At 37.2% G+C, this 20,053-nt stretch overlaps 2 protein-coding genes across 2 annotated transcripts; both read left to right on the top strand.

Moving 5' to 3' along the window:
* Positions 1–2,323: 2,323 nt before the first annotated feature.
* Positions 2,324–3,408, top strand: LOC135677205 (protein G1-like7). The gene has a single exon (XM_065189259.1). The coding sequence runs from the start codon at positions 2,495–2,497 to the stop codon at positions 3,137–3,139; it is 645 nt and encodes a 214-aa protein (XP_065045331.1). The 5' UTR covers positions 2,324–2,494; the 3' UTR covers positions 3,140–3,408.
* Positions 3,409–5,332: 1,924 nt separating this feature from the next.
* LOC135677204 (cytosolic endo-beta-N-acetylglucosaminidase 1-like) lies at positions 5,333–19,609 on the top strand. The gene is made up of 11 exons (XM_065189258.1): positions 5,333–5,820; positions 8,487–8,624; positions 8,857–8,966; positions 9,068–9,179; positions 9,265–9,372; positions 10,978–11,090; positions 12,915–12,996; positions 16,077–16,157; positions 17,087–17,142; positions 18,123–18,258; positions 18,646–19,609. The coding sequence occupies exons 1-11, from the start codon at positions 5,374–5,376 to the stop codon at positions 19,393–19,395; spliced, it is 2,133 nt and encodes a 710-aa protein (XP_065045330.1). The 5' UTR covers positions 5,333–5,373; the 3' UTR covers positions 19,396–19,609.
* The last annotated feature ends 444 nt before the right edge of the window (positions 19,610–20,053 follow it).

Here is a 20,053-nt window from a genome sequence, read left to right as displayed (position 1 = left end):
TGGTACAAGCTTGGCTCATTTCCCAAGAAAATTATGCCTATATGTATAAAATATGGCCACATAAGTCATCACACAACTTGATAATATTAAACATAAGGTCATATGATGTCCTACTCATTTTCCATTTTGGATTGCTTGAAGATAGGTTAAATAATTGAAGGAATCACTTGTGGTAGGGTCATCACAATAGCAATTATAGATGTGAGAGATGTAAGGCAAAGCTTCATGGGAGTGGCAAAGCCACCCACAGCTGTTGAGATCGAAGGATCGGATGCAAAAGTTGGCTTCTTTCAAAGACATTTTGAAACTTTGCCAAAGGCAAAGGATGAATGAGCTATTAATTCCTTAAAGTGCTCCCAATTTAATCTCATATTGGATGTAAAACATTAATTTCATAGGCAAAAGAACAAATAGTTTTTCATCTTTTCCTTCAAAGAATAATTATTTTAATTGAATAATTTCACATATGTTAATAATTAGGTTTTTTTTCTCTCAATAATTCAAGTGTTGTGTTCTTTTTTGCTTGGTATTGTCTTTTTTAGCAACATGTATATTTTTCATGTTGACAAATGGTGATAATTTGTTGATTGTCCTATTAATTCCTGCTTAGGAGATCAGCATGTTATTCTTTATGTCTTGTTCTTTAGCTGAGTTTTTGCTTCCCACTAATGATTGTTGTGAAAAGTCCATATCATAGTACATAATTTAGGTAACTTGATTTGAATAATGAACACCTTGGGGACACACTCATCTAATGATGTCGGTAGGACTCCTAAGATAGATAAAGGTATATAATAATAATAATAATAATAATAATAATAATAATAATAATAGTAAACTTACCTAAGAAATTTAATGGTACCAAAGGTTACATGAACCTCTAAAAAAATTAAAATGGAATGAGATTTTCGAAATGATACTTTAGTTGTGTTAAATTCTCATATAGATTTTATGATAGATAGAGAAGTATCAATCTCTAATAATTATATTTGTATTTACCTTTTATAGTTAATCTTTCCTAATTGTAAGTGCATAGTGAAATATTCTACGTGAATTCTATCTTTTTCTAATTATTTGATCATTATTATTGAGTTCTAATTAGACATAAATATTACTTAATAATTATTATTATCTTATTTTTTATTTTTTAAGTTAACTTTTGATACGTAGTCGCCTGTTATGTGTGTGTATGTTAGATATGAAGAATCGAATTACATAATTATAATAACTAATATGATTTCTGTTAATTTCAAGATGCAATGATTTAAATTGTGATCCAAAAACTTGATTTAGTCAAATTTATTGACAAAGTTAAATAAAAAGTAGTGAAATAAAAGGGACCATAAAATGCTACTTTGGATTGCCAGCCTTCTCTTTGAGCTTAAAGTACTACCACTGTGTCAGTGAACTGATACTGAGTAGTAATACATACAAAAATCATTTCAAATTTAAATTATTTTAGTTCCATTTGTATTGTTGATGTCCACCTTCCACATTCCATGCATCATCCATTACTATATCCTCAGCCTCTTCTTGGTCTATTGATAGACCTCCTTCAGTAGCATGAGAAGGGTGCCCCTCCTACTACTCCCATTTATCCCACAGTTTTGGTCCTCAAAATGGACCCATCTCAACCCCACACTTTGAATCTATGAAGGGCCAAACCAATCATGGCAACAAAACATAAACAAGTCTATGATGAAGATGCAAGCTTGTTTGAACTTGTTTTGCCAATCAACAAATGCAATCTCGATTGATGTTTATGAAGGGTGGAGTGGGCATCATATTCAAAATTTGAGGTGTATTTTAACTTTGTATAATGGTGAATGGTTATATCTTAAAATGCTCACTTATCGTCATTTTATTATCAAATATATGTTTTGAAAAATAAAGATTTCGATCGTCGATAGTATGATCATTGGGATCGCATTTTGTTTTCGTTACTCATATTTATAAATAAGAGATAATGAGGTACATCACACTATACTATCATATATATATTTTTTATTAAAGTTAATTAAATATCAATTAATGTGATTCTTAATAGCAAAATAATTTAGGATCAAATATAGTCTTCAAAAAAAATAATAGTGAGAAAGGAATCTCCTACCTCTTCGATCAAAGATCAATTATTTATTTGATAGACTAAAAATAAAACATGATCATATCGATTGTGAAATTTGATATGATCATCCCATATACATATATATATATATATATATATATATATATATATATATATATTTGTAGAGACCATTATGAACACCACTATATTACAAGGACTAACATGATGACAAAGCGCACCGTCCGGTCAAATTACCACGCAATCCCCGAAAGAGGTACACCGGTTGGTCGTATCTTTCCATCCCCGCCTCTCTCTCTCTCTCTCTCTCTCTCTCCGAAGACCCGTATCGAGGAAAAAGAACAAGTTGGGCGTGGAGAGGAAATTAATTGGAAGGAGAGCGAAGGCATCAACTGCAGGAAGCACAGTTGCATGGATCCTGGCCCTGCCGTAGCCGGTGATGCGGGAGAGGAAGGTCCCTCCGCCTCGTCAGCTCCCGACGATCCACCTCCGCCTATGGCTCCAACAGCGACACCTGCTCAGCCGCAGCAGCCACTGAGTCGATACGAGTCGCAGAAGCGGCGGGACTGGAACACCTTCCTTCAGTACCTGAGGAACCACAGGCCGCCGCTGAGCCTGGCGCGGTGCAGCGGGGCGCACGTGATCGAGTTCTTGAAGTACTTGGACCAGTTCGGGAAGACGAGGGTGCACGCGCCCGGGTGCACCCACTTCGGCCTCCCTAAGCCACCGGCGCCGTGCGCCTGCCCGCTCAAGCAGGCCTGGGGCTCGCTCGACGCGCTCATCGGCCGTCTCCGGGCCGCCTACGACGAGAACGACGGCCGCCCGGAGTCCAACCCCTTCGGCGCCAAGGCCGTCGGCATTTACCTTCGCGAGGTGAAGGCCTACCAAGGGAAGGCGCGCGGCATCCCTTACGAGAAGAAGAGGAAGCGGAAGCGCCCCCCGGGTACAGCGCCCGTCGAGGGGAGTTCAGCTGGCGGAGGGGAGGCAACTGTTGCCGGTGCTTTCAGTAGTTCAGCGGCCAGCGAGGGATCCAGCGCACCACCGACGAGCTCGTAGTCTGCTTCCTGGGTACCGATCACTCCTCACATTTCCCGTCTCTCGTACTGTCGTTCTTTGGCGGCCGCCGGCAATGGGAGCACGCATGGAGTGAGTACATAGCTGTTGGTTCATGGCTAATTGTCCGCATTAATTCTTCGCTGACTTAGTGAAGCAAATCTCGATCATCATCAGCAGCATAGGCAATTGAAATCTTGTTATTATCCGTTTCAATTCATCAGCAATCTATATATATATATGTATGTATATATACTATCCGTGCAGATTAAGACTACTCTTCTTAGATTGCGGCTGTTGAATTATTGGCTACCGGTATAAATGCTCTCTTTTCTCTGAGCTTATCAGGTTTGATTCCTTGTCTCCTACAACATTGTTCTGCAACCATCGGACTTCCATGGATGGATGGATGGATACATTACGAGATCACACGAACAGCTTCCATTTCATCTGTTTTCTTTGTTGTAGATCAAAATTAAGCTTCCTCGTTGTTGTATGCTCTTTTCCTTTACCTTTCTTTCTCCTTTTTATGCTTTTCATCTTTCGTTTGTCTTCACGAGAGTCCTCTCGCGGAGTCGCGAGAACCACAGTGGGTCCACGACTTCTTCTCCCTTCCCATCACCAAGCGAACACAACATGCATGATTCATCACAAGAAGAGAGAGAGAGAGAGAGAGAGAGAGAGAGAGAGAGAGGGCGAGGCGGCCTTTTTCTTGCCCGCTTTGAAGGTGAACTCTGAGTTTACTGTACGCTAAAGGCAAACAGCAGCGGAAGACATTCTCGTACGGGGTTGTCGGAGAAGTCACTGTGTGTGCACTGCGGGCGTTTGAACGCCTGCAGTATTCCAAGAGAGGAAGAGGGAAAGGGGGAGGGAGAAGGAGAGATGGAATCGAAAGCCCACAAAGCACCACCGCCTCGCCTGTGCACCTTTTAATAAGCCCCCACCATACATATAATACACATATGCGAAGATTAAGATCGCAACAGTCTCAGCGATCTCGATGACGTACATTAAGTTTAATTCATAATTTAATGTATTATTTTATAAAATCAAATTGATGTTTGTATAATTTTATATTAATCTTCGATCATTTTTTACTCATATCATACATAACATGTTATAAAGTTATATATTTAATTCTCCAAATCTGCCATCTTCCTACTTATGCCTCTTAATTTAATTTAAGCGCATATATATATATACGGTGACAGGCAAATGAATTGAACAGTTCCCATCGTTGTCATATCAGCTGACGTTTCCGTGCTCAGATGTCCATCTGCTTCAAATGTCCATTTCAATCTACAACTCATGGGTGGGAATTGTAGCACACAGTTTTGGTATTCTATGAGTTACCTATTTTCTTCTATTTTTATTATTTTTAATACTTAATATAAAAGTTAATCGTATTTTTATTATATTAATTAGGGATGTCAACCGCATCGGACAGGACGTGGAGTCCCTTCCCCTTCTCCGGTACATCCCCAACCCCATTTCCTGTTTAGTCCCGCACAGGGAATCTCAATTGTGGGTGCAGATCCACAGGTCTTTTATATTCTCATAATTAATTTATTATATTTTTTAATTAAAAATATTATTAAAACTAATTAAATATCGATATGATTCAATTAAATCAAATAATTCATAAATAACTTAATCAAGATTCAACGCAACCTAATTTATGGAGAATAGATGTAAAGATGGGATAAAAAATGAAATAAAAAAAATCATGTGTTATTGATTAAGTTTGACATGCAAAGTACACTATCGTTACACATAATTAAATCTCATATTATTAAAATATCTAATAAATAATTATTAAAGGATAAAAATTTAAAATATAATAATTTATTAATTTAAAATAAATAAAATTACTTGTTTCGATATTTTGTATTATATACTTATTTTATCTCCCGGTTTATTTCTTTGCATGTATATTAACTCGGCATCAGATTCTCTCCAATTGTTGGAGCGGATCCAAGGATGCAAATTCCACACAGGGTGGGAAAGCTACAGAGGGAGCTTCAAGTCCGTGCATCCCATCCTGTTATGTCTCGGAACATCTGAGTTTGATCAAATCAATCCGACGGCTAAATTGAAAGAAAGAAATCAAATGGACGGTTTCGATAACAATTCCATAATTTTCCTAGTACGAAATCCCGCGCAGGTTTGCATAAGGGCAGAAAACAAGATGGATACCAAAAGAGAAGAGAGAGAGAGAGAGAGAGAGAGAGAGAGAGATGTCTAGTTTTCTTAGGTGCGTCAAAACCATGGTCAGCTTCCTGCGTCGCCTGCTCCACTGCGGCGGCGATCGGAAACCCGATCCCCGGCCATGGGATCCGCCCTTCGACCCATCACAGCCCTCGATCCCCATCTCCTACCCGATCACGACCCTCGAAGCCCTCGCCTCCCGCTCCTACTTCCGGTCCTTCCACTACCCCTTCAACCGCTCGTCGGTCCCCCTCCCCCCCTCCGCCGCCGCGCTGCCCCCTCGCCGCCGGATCCTCGTCTGCCACGACATGAAGGGCGGGTACACCGACGACCTGTGGGTGCAGGGCGGGGGCAACCCCGACGCCTACGCCATATGGCATTGGCACCTGATGGACGTTTTCGTCTACTTCTCCCACTGCTTGGTCACGCTGCCGCCGCCATGTTGGACCAACGCCGCCCACACCCATGGCGTCAAGGTATTGCCTCCGAGGTTCCTGATCCGAGCTCTTTGTTCTTCTTCTTGGGTTTCCGCATTTGGTAAATTGGTGTAGGTTTTGATGATGAATGATTCTTGAATATGTGATGTGGTTAGATAATTATTTTACGTATGCATATAATGGTTTCTATTTGTCGATTGTTTGGTTAAGCCAGTGAAACTTTTTTGGGGCATTTATTTTAGAAAAGAACATCTTATCCTATTCATAAAGAAGATGCTCTGCTTTTGAGTAAAAGGTTACTTTTGATCGCCAACAAATGGGCTTACCACAAAAGAAAATAAGCAATATGATTATATGGGTGACGAACAAGCAGGATGTTACTTTTGACCCTCTCAAGGATGATATCACATTGCACCCACGATCACTTCAAACAAGCAGGAGGTTAATTTCACTGTTTGGTAGCTCTTTATCACACAGCTTGTAATACCCCGAATAATCCACGTCGAAAGTGAGCAAGATTAAGATTGATTTATACGGGTATGATAAGAATACTATTGTCAATTTCATCTTAAACATTTTGATAAGTGATTTAGGTCAAACGAAGTTGATGGGTCGGTTAGCCTATTAGGCTCGGAGACGACTTAGTATTTTTAGACATGATGAGGGGTTCGAGTAAGAAAAGACTATCCATTGATGGAGTCAAAGGATTCGTCACAGCATGGAGCCGCTACTAGGCCACACCTCACATGCACTATGTTAGGGTTTGATCTGGACTATGGTGGGTCTTGATGAGGATGTTGTCTTTGAGTGAGAAAAATTGTAATACCCTGATTAGTGTCACATTGAAAGTGGACAAGATTAAGATTGACTTATAAAAGTCTAATCAGTGTACTATTGTCAACTTCAGCTTAAGCATTTTGACCAGTATTGGTTTGTGACATAGCTAGACTATTGTGGTGAAAGACAGAGCTGTAGCTAGCCCCCTAGACCTGCAACCTTGGTCGACCACTTGTTAGATGACATCATTCTTTTAGCGGTGGAGGACTTAGGCACCTATTATCGGCAACCTTGGTCAACCATCCTTATCACTATTTTAGGTGCACAATCATTTGCACTCAGTCCCACAGATTACTGAAGATAAGACTAGCAAGTCTTTTAGTGTTTCTTTCCTTTGCAGCATTTATCCTTATTCCCTGACACTTCTTTGCAACTTGTTTAGCTCAACTTGATCTTCTCATCAACCTGCCTTGTCCAGGCTCTTTTATGGCAGCCACAATCAGCTCCGCACTATCTTTGGTTCAATGCATCAAACTACTTGCACTTGTTTAGCGAAATTTAGAATATCTTTTTGCAATGCAATTAATATCACTTTGGGATTTCTTTGATTAAAAGAAATTATTAATGCCCTCTAATTCTTGGTGTTTCCAGAAGTGGTACAAAATAAACTTATCAAGGGTCACAAGATTGCTATAGAAAATTTCATTGATTCGTCATGTGTGTGATCCATGGTGAAGATTGTTGATTTAGGGTTTTAGTTACCTTTTATCTGATTTTTTTTGTTATTTAATTATTCAAAACTATTTTATCTAGTTGGATCAATCGTGTGGAAATACACAAAATTGGAAAAATCAGGTGTGGATTTGTAACTTAAGGATTTATTATGCAATTTCTTGTATTGAAGAGCATAGCTACTAGGAAGTTATGGCCTTTGCTTCCTGATTTGCGGCATTTTTACATCCCAAGTAGCTGTGCTATGGGATCTGTAATAAATAGGTACATGATTTGGATCTTCAAATGGGGATTAATCACATAAATATAATTCAATTATACCTAAAATATTTGTTTGATGTAGTGTACCAAAGAAATAAGGGTTGAGGATTCAGAATATCATTCAATAATTTTTTATTCCATTGTCATCTAGTCCGGTTAGGATTCCTAGCTTTCATCCTGGCGACCCGGGTTCAAATCCCGGTAATGGAACTCTAGTTACCATTTCATTTATTGAAGCCGTCAAGCTTAGCTGGTGAGGACTTCAACTGTTGATAGTAAGATTTTGGGATCAAATCCTGTCTTCACCTCTTAGTATAGCTAATGAGTTAGCAAAATGTATCATATCTTCCTTAATATAGCACATGGCATAAGTGATATAATGCATAGTATGACTCAAAAATGGCAATTTTATTTTAGTTATCCTATTTCGACAAAATATCAACCAAGTATATAGTGGCATACCTTATATCTCCTTCACTATTATTGTCCAAAATGTTGCATTTCCATGTTTCGTGGTAACTATGTTGATGAGCTTTTCTTAACAAAGAAATCTGACATATTATTCTTTTTTTGCTGGAGATCAGTAATTTAAAGATTTGATAAAATTCTATATTTGCATTCTTCTTACAGCTCAGAATTCTTTCTAATGTTCTGTTATTTTTCTTTCGATATTTCTTTTTTCCTGTGATAGTTGTCAAAGTTTGTACCTCTTCCCTCTGCGAATTGCCTTGTTGTCTTTCCTATTATGTTATGCCATAAGTTTTGGACTTTCAAAGTTCAAACTACAAAGAAAATTCAAATAGTCTTTGTGAAACTTCTCTTGATGTTGCATTAAAGTAGTTTGGATTTGTTGTGGACACTTCAAATTTACTGTTCTGCAAGAGCTTTACAATTTCTTTCATTCTCTTTTGTTGCATGGTACGATGGATTAAAAGGTCTTAGGAACTTTCCTGACGGAATGGGATGAAGGTAGAATTATTTGTGACACCTTGCTTTTGTCAAAGGAGTCTGCTCAAATGTATGCTGAACGGTTGACAGAACTAGCTTCTGCTTTGGGATTCGATGGTTGGCTGGTTAGTTTTCTCCACACTTTGTGGATAAGCAATGGCTATATTGGAGGAGTGTTTTTTTTCATCATTCTGGAAATGCTGCCTTTTCTGTCTTGTTTCTGTGTAAAATGGCTCTTGTAGGGGCTATATTAGTGATTCTTTTGTTAGTTTAGTTTCATGTTTTTAGTCATATAAAGTGGCAGAGGCCATTTTGACAGGGGCTTTTCTGCAGCTGACATGATATTAAGACTTTCAGGTCAATATAGAAGTCAAATTGGACAGGAGGCAAATTGATAACTTGAAGGAGTTCGTGGGTCACCTATCTCGTTCTATGCATGCTTCAATTCCGGGATCTTTGGTCATATGGTCACTTCTCACAGCAAATGCTTTTTCTTTTATGGAATCTGAACTTAGATATCATGCTTTCTTTGCAGGTTTTACTAGCCTAATTTTTTTGTGTTATGCAGGTATGATGCTGTGACTATAGATGGTAAACTTGACTGGCAAAATCAACTGAACATGCAAAACAAACCTTTCTTTGATTTGTGTGATGGTATTTTTGTCAATTATACTTGGAAGGTAGCATTTTATTTTTTGCTATGCAATAAAAATTATATCTTCTTCCTTTTTATTCCCTGCTTTTATATGTCTTTGAATCCTGCAGGACGAAGACCCTAAATCTTCAGCTAGTATTGCTGGTGAGAGAAGGTTTGATGTCTACATGGGTATTGATGTTTTTGGCAGAAATACCTTTGGTGGTGGGCAGTGGCATGTATGTCAACACCCTTCAGCTATTTTGATTATTTTACCTTATTCCAAATAAAAAGAGGTTGAAACTTAATTTATAGATGATATTTGATGAAAAATGAATGGCCTCAGCAAGCTTTTAGCACAATGTGTTACTGATTTCTTCTCTTCTTCTCTGGGTATGATCCAGGTAATGATGCACCATCTTCATGTTTTCAGAATAGTTTCTTTGTTCCTCACATATTTATGCACACTGAAATAAATTCATGAAAAGCTCTTCTTGGATGATTAAGGAGCTATAATAAAAATCAGCAGGGAACTATAACAGCAAAAAAAAAACTAAAAAAACTAATGCATACATGCTTATACTTAAATTTCTATAATTTTTTGATGAATGTTCTTGTACCTTATTTAATTCTACAAGTAGATGACAGTCTATTGTTTTTGTCTTTTTCTTCCTCAATAAGTAAACAAAAGTATTTTCACAAGTCCCAACTTAAATTTGTTGTCTTGTTTCTTAAAATCATTATCATTATGCTTGTTTATCGCATACCTGCAAGCAATCTTAACAGTTCTGCTCCGTTTAAGTTATTACTTCTGGAGATTATTGTGGTTACCATACGTGATATTCAGTATCGTGTGGATCCCTCCATGTAGGATCACATATATTGTGTCAGGTTACTTTCAGCATGTTAAAAGGAGTAGAATCATGGAGGATATGCATAGGATTGGAACGGCTAATCATTCATGCTTAGTCCTAAGAGGAATTTAGAGCAGTATTCTAGTGTGTAAATGATGCCTTGGCAAGACTTTTAGTTGAATAATTGAGGAGATTGTTATAATCCATAGAAAATTAGATAATGGATTTGGGAGTTGGGACACATGAAATGAGTGACTTATTAGTGATATTAGCAGCTGATGAAGCATTTTGGTAAAGCCTGCTATTGAAAATGTTGGGCTAGCAACCCAGTTCATGCACCGCTTTAATGGGCGATCAACCCAACTCTTGGAACATACTACAATCCTAGGTAGCGAAGAGCCGGCATCATGGTGCTGAACCTTCCTGTAGATGTGAACTCTTGATGAGGATCGGCATGTTTCTTAAAGTAACTTTTATTGGTTCAGTGACGACCCTTCCACTCAGCATCATTGAATCATTGAGGCCGACTATTGTCTGTGCTTGATGGGCGGGTCTTGCAGTCAAAGCTCCCTTCTACATTTGCACTCTAGGGTCAATCTCCATTTGATTTGAGGAAACCTTTGCATGCCTATGTAATGTTATCTTTTGGGGGTCCTATGTCCCATAGAAACTATCTATTTGGGACCGTCCCTTGGCATATAGGTTCTAACTTGCACTCGAGCTGTGTAGGAAGGGCCCGAAGCCAATCACAGGGAACAATAAAGCTAGTAGATTGTTTGACTCATTAGTGTCCCACCTTGGATCTTTAAAACCATGCTTCTTCAAATAGATTGCTAGTGGAACTACGCTGGATTACAGAGGACATCATTTAAATATATTCTTGAATTTATTCATCTTATACATCACTTACTATATACTTGATTTGGTTTACTTTCTTTAAGATACCATATGCGGGTTTTCTTTTGCCTTTTTTCCCTTTTACCATGACAGACAAATGTAGCCCTCGATGTGTTGAAGAAGGATGATGTTTCAGCTGCCATATTTGCTCCAGGATGGGTCTATGAAACTGAACAAGAACCTGATTTTCAAACTGCACAAAATCGGTATGTATTTTCTACCTTAATCATATAACACCTTAAATATCATGTCCAGCTTAGTCATGTGATGATTTACTTTGCTATAAAAGCCTCCATTCATAACTATTAATTATTAAATTGATTTTTTTTGACTGTAGCCAAGTAGTTGAGCGTACCGATTATAAAATACAAATTTGTTAGATTTATTTGCCTAAAATTACTATTATTAATTTTTTTGACTAGTACAAAAGAGATGAAATACCAATTACTAACTTTTCCACATTCAATACCTTTCATTTATGTTGGTCATCCTTGAAGGATAAAAGTTGAGAAGGTCTAATAAATTATTGACACAATTACATAGTGTCAATTGGTTATCAATCCTCTAGTGTTGGTGAAAAGTTTCTATTACCCAACCTAGCTGGGTCAGATCAACTAAGGATGCAATTGTATTTATTCCAACTCAAATCACCGTAAAACCCTTACTCAGGCCAGAAATTAGGCTAGAAGACCCTACAGAGATTAGAACCTAATAGCCAAATCAGGGTGACCTTGGGTGAGCTCATAGGGGCTTCTGAGGTCTAGTCAGCACCTTCAGATGATATGCCAGCCTTTAGTATTGCTCCATTTAGCTATCCTATTGATTTGATAGCATATGGATCTCGATTTGTTGTGACAACATGGTCCAGTCATAGATGGAATCATAGATCGAAATAAGATCTTTCCTACTTGGGCGAGCTTGAACCACATTCAGAACAAATTGTTGAAAACTGAACCGGATCAAACTTGAGCCAGTACTAATGAAGACTACTGCTACTATTAAGAGGGGTAACCTCCTTTGCATTTGCCTAAGTGGGTTATGAATTGACATGTTTTTTGTCATTATTTTCATAAGCAAATTCTGAAGGTTCCTCGGAATCTTAGAAGGAGAAGGGGTGCTTAGGGCTTGAAGCAACTGGTACCAGGTTTGGTATCAAGAGCTTAATCCTTGATGTGTATGTTCATACACTTTGTATTCCTTTTTGGGTGAACTTTATAGAAGTGAATATTAAAAGAAATTATTTTGTAAATTTTTGTTTTTCTTACTGTACGGTATTGAGAGAAGTTGACATTGATAAGAATTATACTTATGCGAGTCATATGTAATGATGATTTGTTGTAAATATAGTCCACCTTATACCTTATACGGGTTGGGATCACTATGTCAGGGTTTGTCATGACAATTTAGTTTCTAGTAATCAAACTTTCTAGATTGAGGCCTTTTGCCTGAACATGGCGCCAACTTGATGTTGGCCACTGACATAATTAGATATCTCAGCACACCACATTTTTGGTTGATTTGTTATGATTTAAACCTATTTTCTTGCTCTTAGATGTTTTAACTTTTAAGGCTAAAGTTCCATGTTAAAATTATTCAGAAAAAGATGAAGATGATAAAGGTGATAAAATGCTGATGATGTGTCATTAGTTTTGCAAGTATTGCACCATAAGTTTGGTTATAAGCCTTTAAGCTTCAGAATTTAACTTATTACCTATTTAACTGCACTATTGATTTCTTCCAATCAATCGGATTGGTTAAATTGCAGACTTTGAAAAGTCTCACTTTTTTTCTTTGTTCATTAATACATCTCAACCTACGAACACAATGAGCTTGAAAAGGAAATGTGGTTATACTAAATAACTTGTCCTTTGTACATCATGGTACACTCTGATACAAATTCTGGGTAACTTGTCGTAAAATTAACACCCGTGTGTGATATTAATAAAGAAGAAGCTTTTGACTTTTGACATTCAATTCTATTGTTTTTGTTTATGTTGTGACACTTAAAATACTTGAATTGAATTGTGCAGCTGGTGGGGCCTTGTTGAGCAATCATGGGGAATTCTTCAGAACTACCCTAGAGTATTGCCCTTCTACTCAAGCTTTGATCAGGTAGGTGTCTTGAAATTTTATTCTTTCTTCTACATGATCGAAGGCATTTGATTAGCATTATTTATGCAGTTTTATCTTTAAATGCACTTATATTCTTCATCCTTTGTGGTAAAAAGAACACAAAATCCATGACTTTGTTTGAAGTATGTGTTAACAGAACAGCAACAGAGAAGCAATTTGCTGAAATCTGATTAATTCAAGGACATCGTTTTGAACTTGGGGACCTTCGGGAAGTTTCGGCTATGCCACATCAAACTGACATGGTTTCTTTGCGAGACTCATACCATGCTGAAGAATGCAACTAGAACACCCTTTGCATAGCAATGGCTTATGACAATAAGGGCCTATCATGTTGGATATGTCATGTCACGCAACATATTACTAACACAAGACAGGCATACAAAAATTCAAGGGTGATTTCTTAGGCAAAGCCCCACACTTTTTGGCTTGTGGGATCAAGCCCCTTTACAAAATGATCAAAGTGTCCTGTCAAAAAAGACATCTAGTTTCCCAATGAAACCCAGCTGGGCTGGATCGATTCTTCAACTAAATCGGTCCAAATCTGGATTAAACTGGTTATAATGTTCTTAAATGGAGGTACAGTTTCTTTTAAAATAGAGGGATAGAAAGATCATTGAGAAACAATGCTAGCAATGGGTTGGGTGTTAGTTTTCATTTGCTATGTAATATAGGATTTAATCACTATGGTAAAATCAAGTTTAAAATTGTTTTTGCTGAACATCAATTAGTGTTTATTTGAGTTGAAGGTTTATTTTTTATATCTATATGAGCTTAGATATCTATATGAGCTTAGATAATTATTGTTAATTAATTATGTAATTCTGTTGTTTAAAAATGTTTTTGTTTTTGAAGCACCCACTATGGGCTCACCTAACATGGTGGTTGCTCCATAATACTATGAAGCAAGGTCTTCAATTTCGAAAAATACGGTCCATACCGGGTGGTATGTATCGGTCCGTCAGCATATCGGTACACGGAACGCTTGCTACCGGGCGGTACCGTCGATTAGGCTATTTTTGCCCATTATCGTTTTAAATCGACGGTGACCGAGGAAGAAGAAAGAAGAGGGATGACCGAGGGAGAAGGTGAAGAAAGAAAAGGAGAAGAAGAGTGCCTACGCTGCTCTACCTCCTCGTCTGTTGGTGACCTCTCATCCGCACGGGGAGAAGAATCTCGGCGTCGCAAGGAGAAGAGGTGACGTCGCGGAGAAAACGGTATATATATATATATATATATATATATATATATATATATATATATATAATTCGGCGACGTCGTCTCGTTTATATATATATGTATAAATTAATAAATATATATTTTTATATATAAAAAATTATATATATTTATATATATATTTTTATAAAGGCAACGTTGCATCGCCTCGACGACGTCGCCTCGTTTATATATATATATATATATATATATATATATATTGTTTCGTCTGGTAACGGGCGTTATTATTCGAAATTGCATACCTTGGTATGAACTAGGGTTTGCCGTACCGAGCCGTACCGCCCGGTACGGGCGGTACATACCGGTCCGACAAGTTGTCGGTACGCGGACCGCCCTGTACCGGTCCGCACTGTAGCAGTGCTACAGTGCTCGGTACACCTCGGTGTACCGGTCGGTACACCCGTACCGTACCGTACCGAGCACGAGTCGAAACGCCGGTACGGTACGGTACGGCGAACCTTGGTATGAACCATTATATTAGCAGGTGCAATTACTATTTAGAACAATAACTATATGCTTGTTGTCTCTTCAGGGACATCCGATAAAATGGGAACTATATTCTTGGTCAAAAATTTCGGTTAATGGGTTATTCGCTTATGTTCACAAAATTAAAAATTTGTGGTCATTTTTCAGTATTTCTTTTATTTTCTGCATAACTTTAAGTATCAGGTGAAAATTTCAGCATCTTACTTTTGGAGTCTCCTTACCAAGGCTTATTAAAATTTAAAGGAAAATAAGGGTTCAGTCCTTCTAGATCAGTCCAATAAGCCTGCATAAGTGAGCAGGATGGAGTGTGCAGGTTTGAGCTTCTAGGAACATGCAAGAACACTAACATAAGAAAAATAAAGATAGATCACACAAGAAAAAAAAAGAGGAATGGAAAAAAGAAGTAGAAACCTATGAATATCTTATAGGAGTTATTTTGGGTATTTTCAGATAACAATAGCTGGCTTTGGCCTAGATGTACTGTTGTTGGAGCAAAGAATTTGTAAAGGATATAAATAAATATTGCTCAAGCGAAAAAATATTTGCTCTAGTTACTTCTACTGAATGATTTAGTTGTTTATGAACTATTCACTGATCTGAGTAATTGCTTTTCATTAAATGATTGGGTTCAGCCCCTTATTTATCTCGTTGTTAACTCTTTTATTGATAAAGCTGTCAAGTCTTCTTTTTTTTTTTCACTTGCAAGATACCATAGACTAGTGAGCTAAGATATTTGAAGGACAGGGGGTACTTGTTTAAATATTTATTTAATTGTTGAGAAACCAGTGGGAGAAAAATGTTGTTGCCAATTCATAAAGTCCTACATCCTATTGCTATTCAGTTTTAATCCTTCGTAATTGTTGTAGCTGAGAAATTATAGTGTGACTAACATCATCTTTTGTCTAAACTTTTGTAATAGCTTTCACTTGAAAATATTCTTTTTCATTTATTAGCAGCTACTCATAATTATGCACCTAAATGCCAGATAATCATAGTTATGCTGCTTACTAGTCATTAAACATTTTCTTTTTTTCTTGGATCTTTTCTCCATGGTTGGTCTTACTGGTCCATATCGGTATATCGACCGACTATTGGTACGGTTTGTATCGATGTATCAACACATGATACAGTGGGACATACCGACAGAATAGTATGTACCATCCATACCGGTCCCCTATCGGACCGGTACATATCACCCTGAGTGGTACAATGAACCTTGCTTTTCTCCATATTTATTGTTTTGTTTCTCTTAAATACCGGTTGATCTTATGCACCTTGAATCTGTCACATTTGATAAAATCAGTAGCAACTATCAAACTCTGAGTCCTACATATTTCCAGGGTCATGGTTATCATTGTTCAATTGAAGGTTTACAGGTTGCCAACGATCCTTGGAATAACATTTCTTCTCAAGGCTTTCAGGTAGATTGAAATTTGTTTCATGCTTCATTTAATTTTGCATGTATACATGATTCATGTTATGAAATTGTTACTTTAAGGAAGCTTCCAAGCTTTAGATATTTTTGTTGTGTTATTAATATGTTGTCTTGTGGCCCTTTTTGGGTTTATCTTTAAAGTTTGCTTCACATTTGGAATATTTTTTGTTGGGAAGATTATCTGAAGGATCATACGATGTTGATAAATAACAGATCCTTTTGTTACATGTGTTTTTCACCGATTGTGCTCGGACTTGATAATTTACACCACTGGACCCTTGTCAACTTGATGTTGTCACTGGTGCATTTCAGATGATCATGCGGAATTGCCTGAAATCAATTTTAACTTGGTCTGTCCTGGTGGCTGATTGACGCAATCCCTCAGAATTCTGGCTGAAATCCCTTTTTGGTATTAAGGAAAACCTTATGATTTTAAATCCTTATACTAAAAGGTGGCTGGTATCCATATGTATAACATAGTTTCACAGTATGTTCTTCACCCAATTGGAGCTTTTCATCAGAGATCAACATTTGCTATCTAGAAATGGTGAAAATTGTACCGAGGAGATGCACTTCTTGACTTTGTTTGATAATCTGATTTGTGCAGATTTCCTACATAAATACTAGTTAGTTTACATCTTGGGTTCCATTGTTGACAAGTAGTTCACACACACACACAATATTTGTCCACCGTGTGCATACATATTGTCAATGCTTTCACCTATTACCATATTTCCAAGTGCCATAATATCAAGATTATAAAAAATATACTAAAATGTTATATTTTCATTTGGAAAGCAACGTAAGGTGTTTAAAGGTCCTATCTGTATTAAACATATTTCTCGATCTGTGTACCACTGTTTAAAAGAAATTTATATTATTTGTAAGACAATTTTCTTATGTTTTCTGGAGCAGCCTCTTCTTAATAATCCTAATGGTCCTAGCTCAACTACAGTCGAGGCCTGCATCAAGTAAGTTTTGTTGTCTTTCTATTTTTAGACCAAAAGTTTCATGATTTAAGTTTCTCTACTTCAAAATTTTCATTTTTAAATTTAACATTTATGTGCATATGTTACCAGAAATTCATATCCTATATTTAGGCACATTTATTGTTGTTGTTGTTGTTGGGAATTTTATTGCTGCTGCAGTTAGTTTCAGTAGGTTCACAAATCTTGTTTCTTTCCAACAAAATGGTTTCAGTAGGTCCATAAAGATTGTTTCTTTCCAACATTTAATCCTTCTGGAAAGAAACCAATATGATGCATGAGAAGCAGTAGTCAAAGAATCTGTATATTTATTGGGAAAACATTATCATTATATGCTCGAAAATTATAAATCCTGTGCAACTTTTATTGCAAAATCCTTCTTAAGTAGAACCTTGGTCACGTGGTGAACTGATAGAACACCTAAACAACATCCATTTCATCGACCATCAAAACAAAAGAAATAATGAACAAAGATCCCTGTAAAAGTTGCAGATAGCAAATTCCTACAAAGGCTTTACACTTACATAATGCATAATAACCTCCCCAAAGAGAGAAGGTAACAATAGTCAAAGAAAAAGAAAAAGAAGAGGAAGAACTGACAAGGTCAAACTGTCAAAGTGGGTAGGAAAAGTGTTTCTGTTGTGTTATTTCTTTATAGCTTCCCCCTTGCAACTATAGCTTTGTCTTCTGTTTGACATAGTCTGAAGTTGGCTTTCCTTATTTTCATAAGATCTTGTTCTGTTGTTCAGTAATATTTCTAGATCTAATCTCCTTAATTAAGCTATTCTTGAATTGGTAGGTTCAGGAGTGTATAGTCTGAAACTCTCTCTCTCTCTCTCTCTCTCTCTCTCTCTCTATATATATATATATATATATATATATATATATATACTTTTTCATGAAGATTTTCTATGGTAATATTTATAGGTTGAACTCCTTTAGTTAGGCTATTCTTAAATTGGCAGTTTCAAGGACGCATCTTACTGTGGAGGAGGTAGTATCACTGCTAAAGGAAATCTTGAGAACAACTCTTTTTTCTCTACAAAACTCTTTCACGGACAACTTCAGCTGGAAGATCAACCTGTGAACATTTCATATTCTGTAAGCTGCATTATCTCTCATAAGAATGTCTAATAGATTCTTTTCCTAGTTATTCTAGCTTTAATCCAAGGTTCTATTCAGGAGTATGCTAATGGTACCACTTCCAGGAGAATTTCTTGATTCAAAATTTTCTATGTTGCAATATACTTTTTCTGTTTATATTTTAATTGGATATTTCCTTTAATATCAACGTCAAATTCATTGGTCACAAATGTATTGAAATATTTAATAATTTTCAAATGTATGAACTTACGAGGTGCTAGTAAGTCAAGGATTTCGTTTACACAGACTGTAGGATTATGCTGTACCTAGTAATTTCCAAGCTTTTTTTTTCTTTGCATTATTTTATGTGTTGGCATTCCTGAAATTCTTGTTCTTTCTCTGTAGGAAAGATCAGATGAAAACTCTCTCTTTGGACTATACCTTGAATTGTGGTCTGAAATCAGTGGAGAAACAACCATCCTTATCACAGCTGATACTCAACCCTTCACTGTTGCCGGCCTTGAGTATAATAGAACCATCGAGCCACAAATTAAAGACACGAAAGCAGATGTGTTGGCTGACGCAGCATGGTTTATTTATGAAGTTACCTTGACCATGAGCGGCTATATGTTGGGTGGCATTTATATTGTGTGTGCCTTGAAAAACCCTGGCCCAACTAATATTGAGATGGAGAAGAGCCCAATTGGAGAAAATACCACATCAGAAAACAGTGGATTTTTGCCCTGTAGAGCATCATTAGGTCACATCAGGATTTTAACCAGTGAACCGATCGTGGAATTTCCACCAGCCAAATCATGGGTCATTCAAGGCCATGATATTTCATGGATCTTGGATTCTGATGGAAATAGAAGTTTGAACCTAAAGGTCACTTGGAAGCTCAAAGAAGGATATGCGATGTCATTTACAAGATATAATGTCTACGTCGAAAGGTTAATGATTCATACCGACGGAAACATCAGTGATAGAGTACCTAGCTACGTTGGATTTGCTAGAGTCGAAGCATTTTTCTTATCAAAACTTGGTATTCCTACTGGAGTTACGGCACTCAGGTTTATTGTTCAAGCGTGTGGTGCCGATGGAACTTGCCAGCAACTGGACGAATCTCCAACTCTTGAATTGGCTGTCCAAGGTTAGTTTGCTTTCTTCCATATCAGGGTCCATCATCACTTTCTCATGCGACCCGGTAGCCTTCATCAACATATCAATGTTGATGTTCTTTTATTGGCAATAATTGTTTCAAGATCGTTGTTGAGGTTCTTGCTTTAGCTTTTCATCGAATTGAGTCGAGATATGGTTGTACACCACTTTGGAATATGCACCAATATTTTTATCTCTGTTTTTAGGTCAATCTTAGCATACATATGCAATTATTATCTGTTGGTGCATCATGTTATTATCTCTGTTTTTAGGTCAATCTTAGCATACATACCCACCATCATCTGTAGGTGCCGTCGATTGTCCGATTGGATGTCCATTTCTATTCTTTAAGAGGTTCACATGCAGTCAAATGCTTGGTAGTAGTTATCCAAGTAATTAATGCACTGCAGAACACTTGACGGTTATCCAAGTCAAATACTCGAAAGATTAGTGTTATGACAGTAAGCTTGTGGCACACACGTCGGCATTAAAAGAAGGGCACACTACACTACAAGTAGAAGGGCTCACTCAAGCCCCTCGGAGATTTCTCGCTACATTAACCCGTGCGTGCTCTCGAGTCGTCGTTGTATGCTGACGCGGAGGTGCTATCTCTTATGGTGTTTTCCACGTGAAAAGCTACATACACATTCGATTC

The sequence above is a fragment of the Musa acuminata genome, chromosome BXJ1-6 (genome assembly GCF_036884655.1).
Source record: "Musa acuminata AAA Group cultivar baxijiao chromosome BXJ1-6, Cavendish_Baxijiao_AAA, whole genome shotgun sequence".
Classification (NCBI taxonomy): Eukaryota; Viridiplantae; Streptophyta; class Magnoliopsida; order Zingiberales; family Musaceae; genus Musa; species Musa acuminata.
This window is presented reverse-complemented; position numbering and strand designations above follow the sequence as displayed.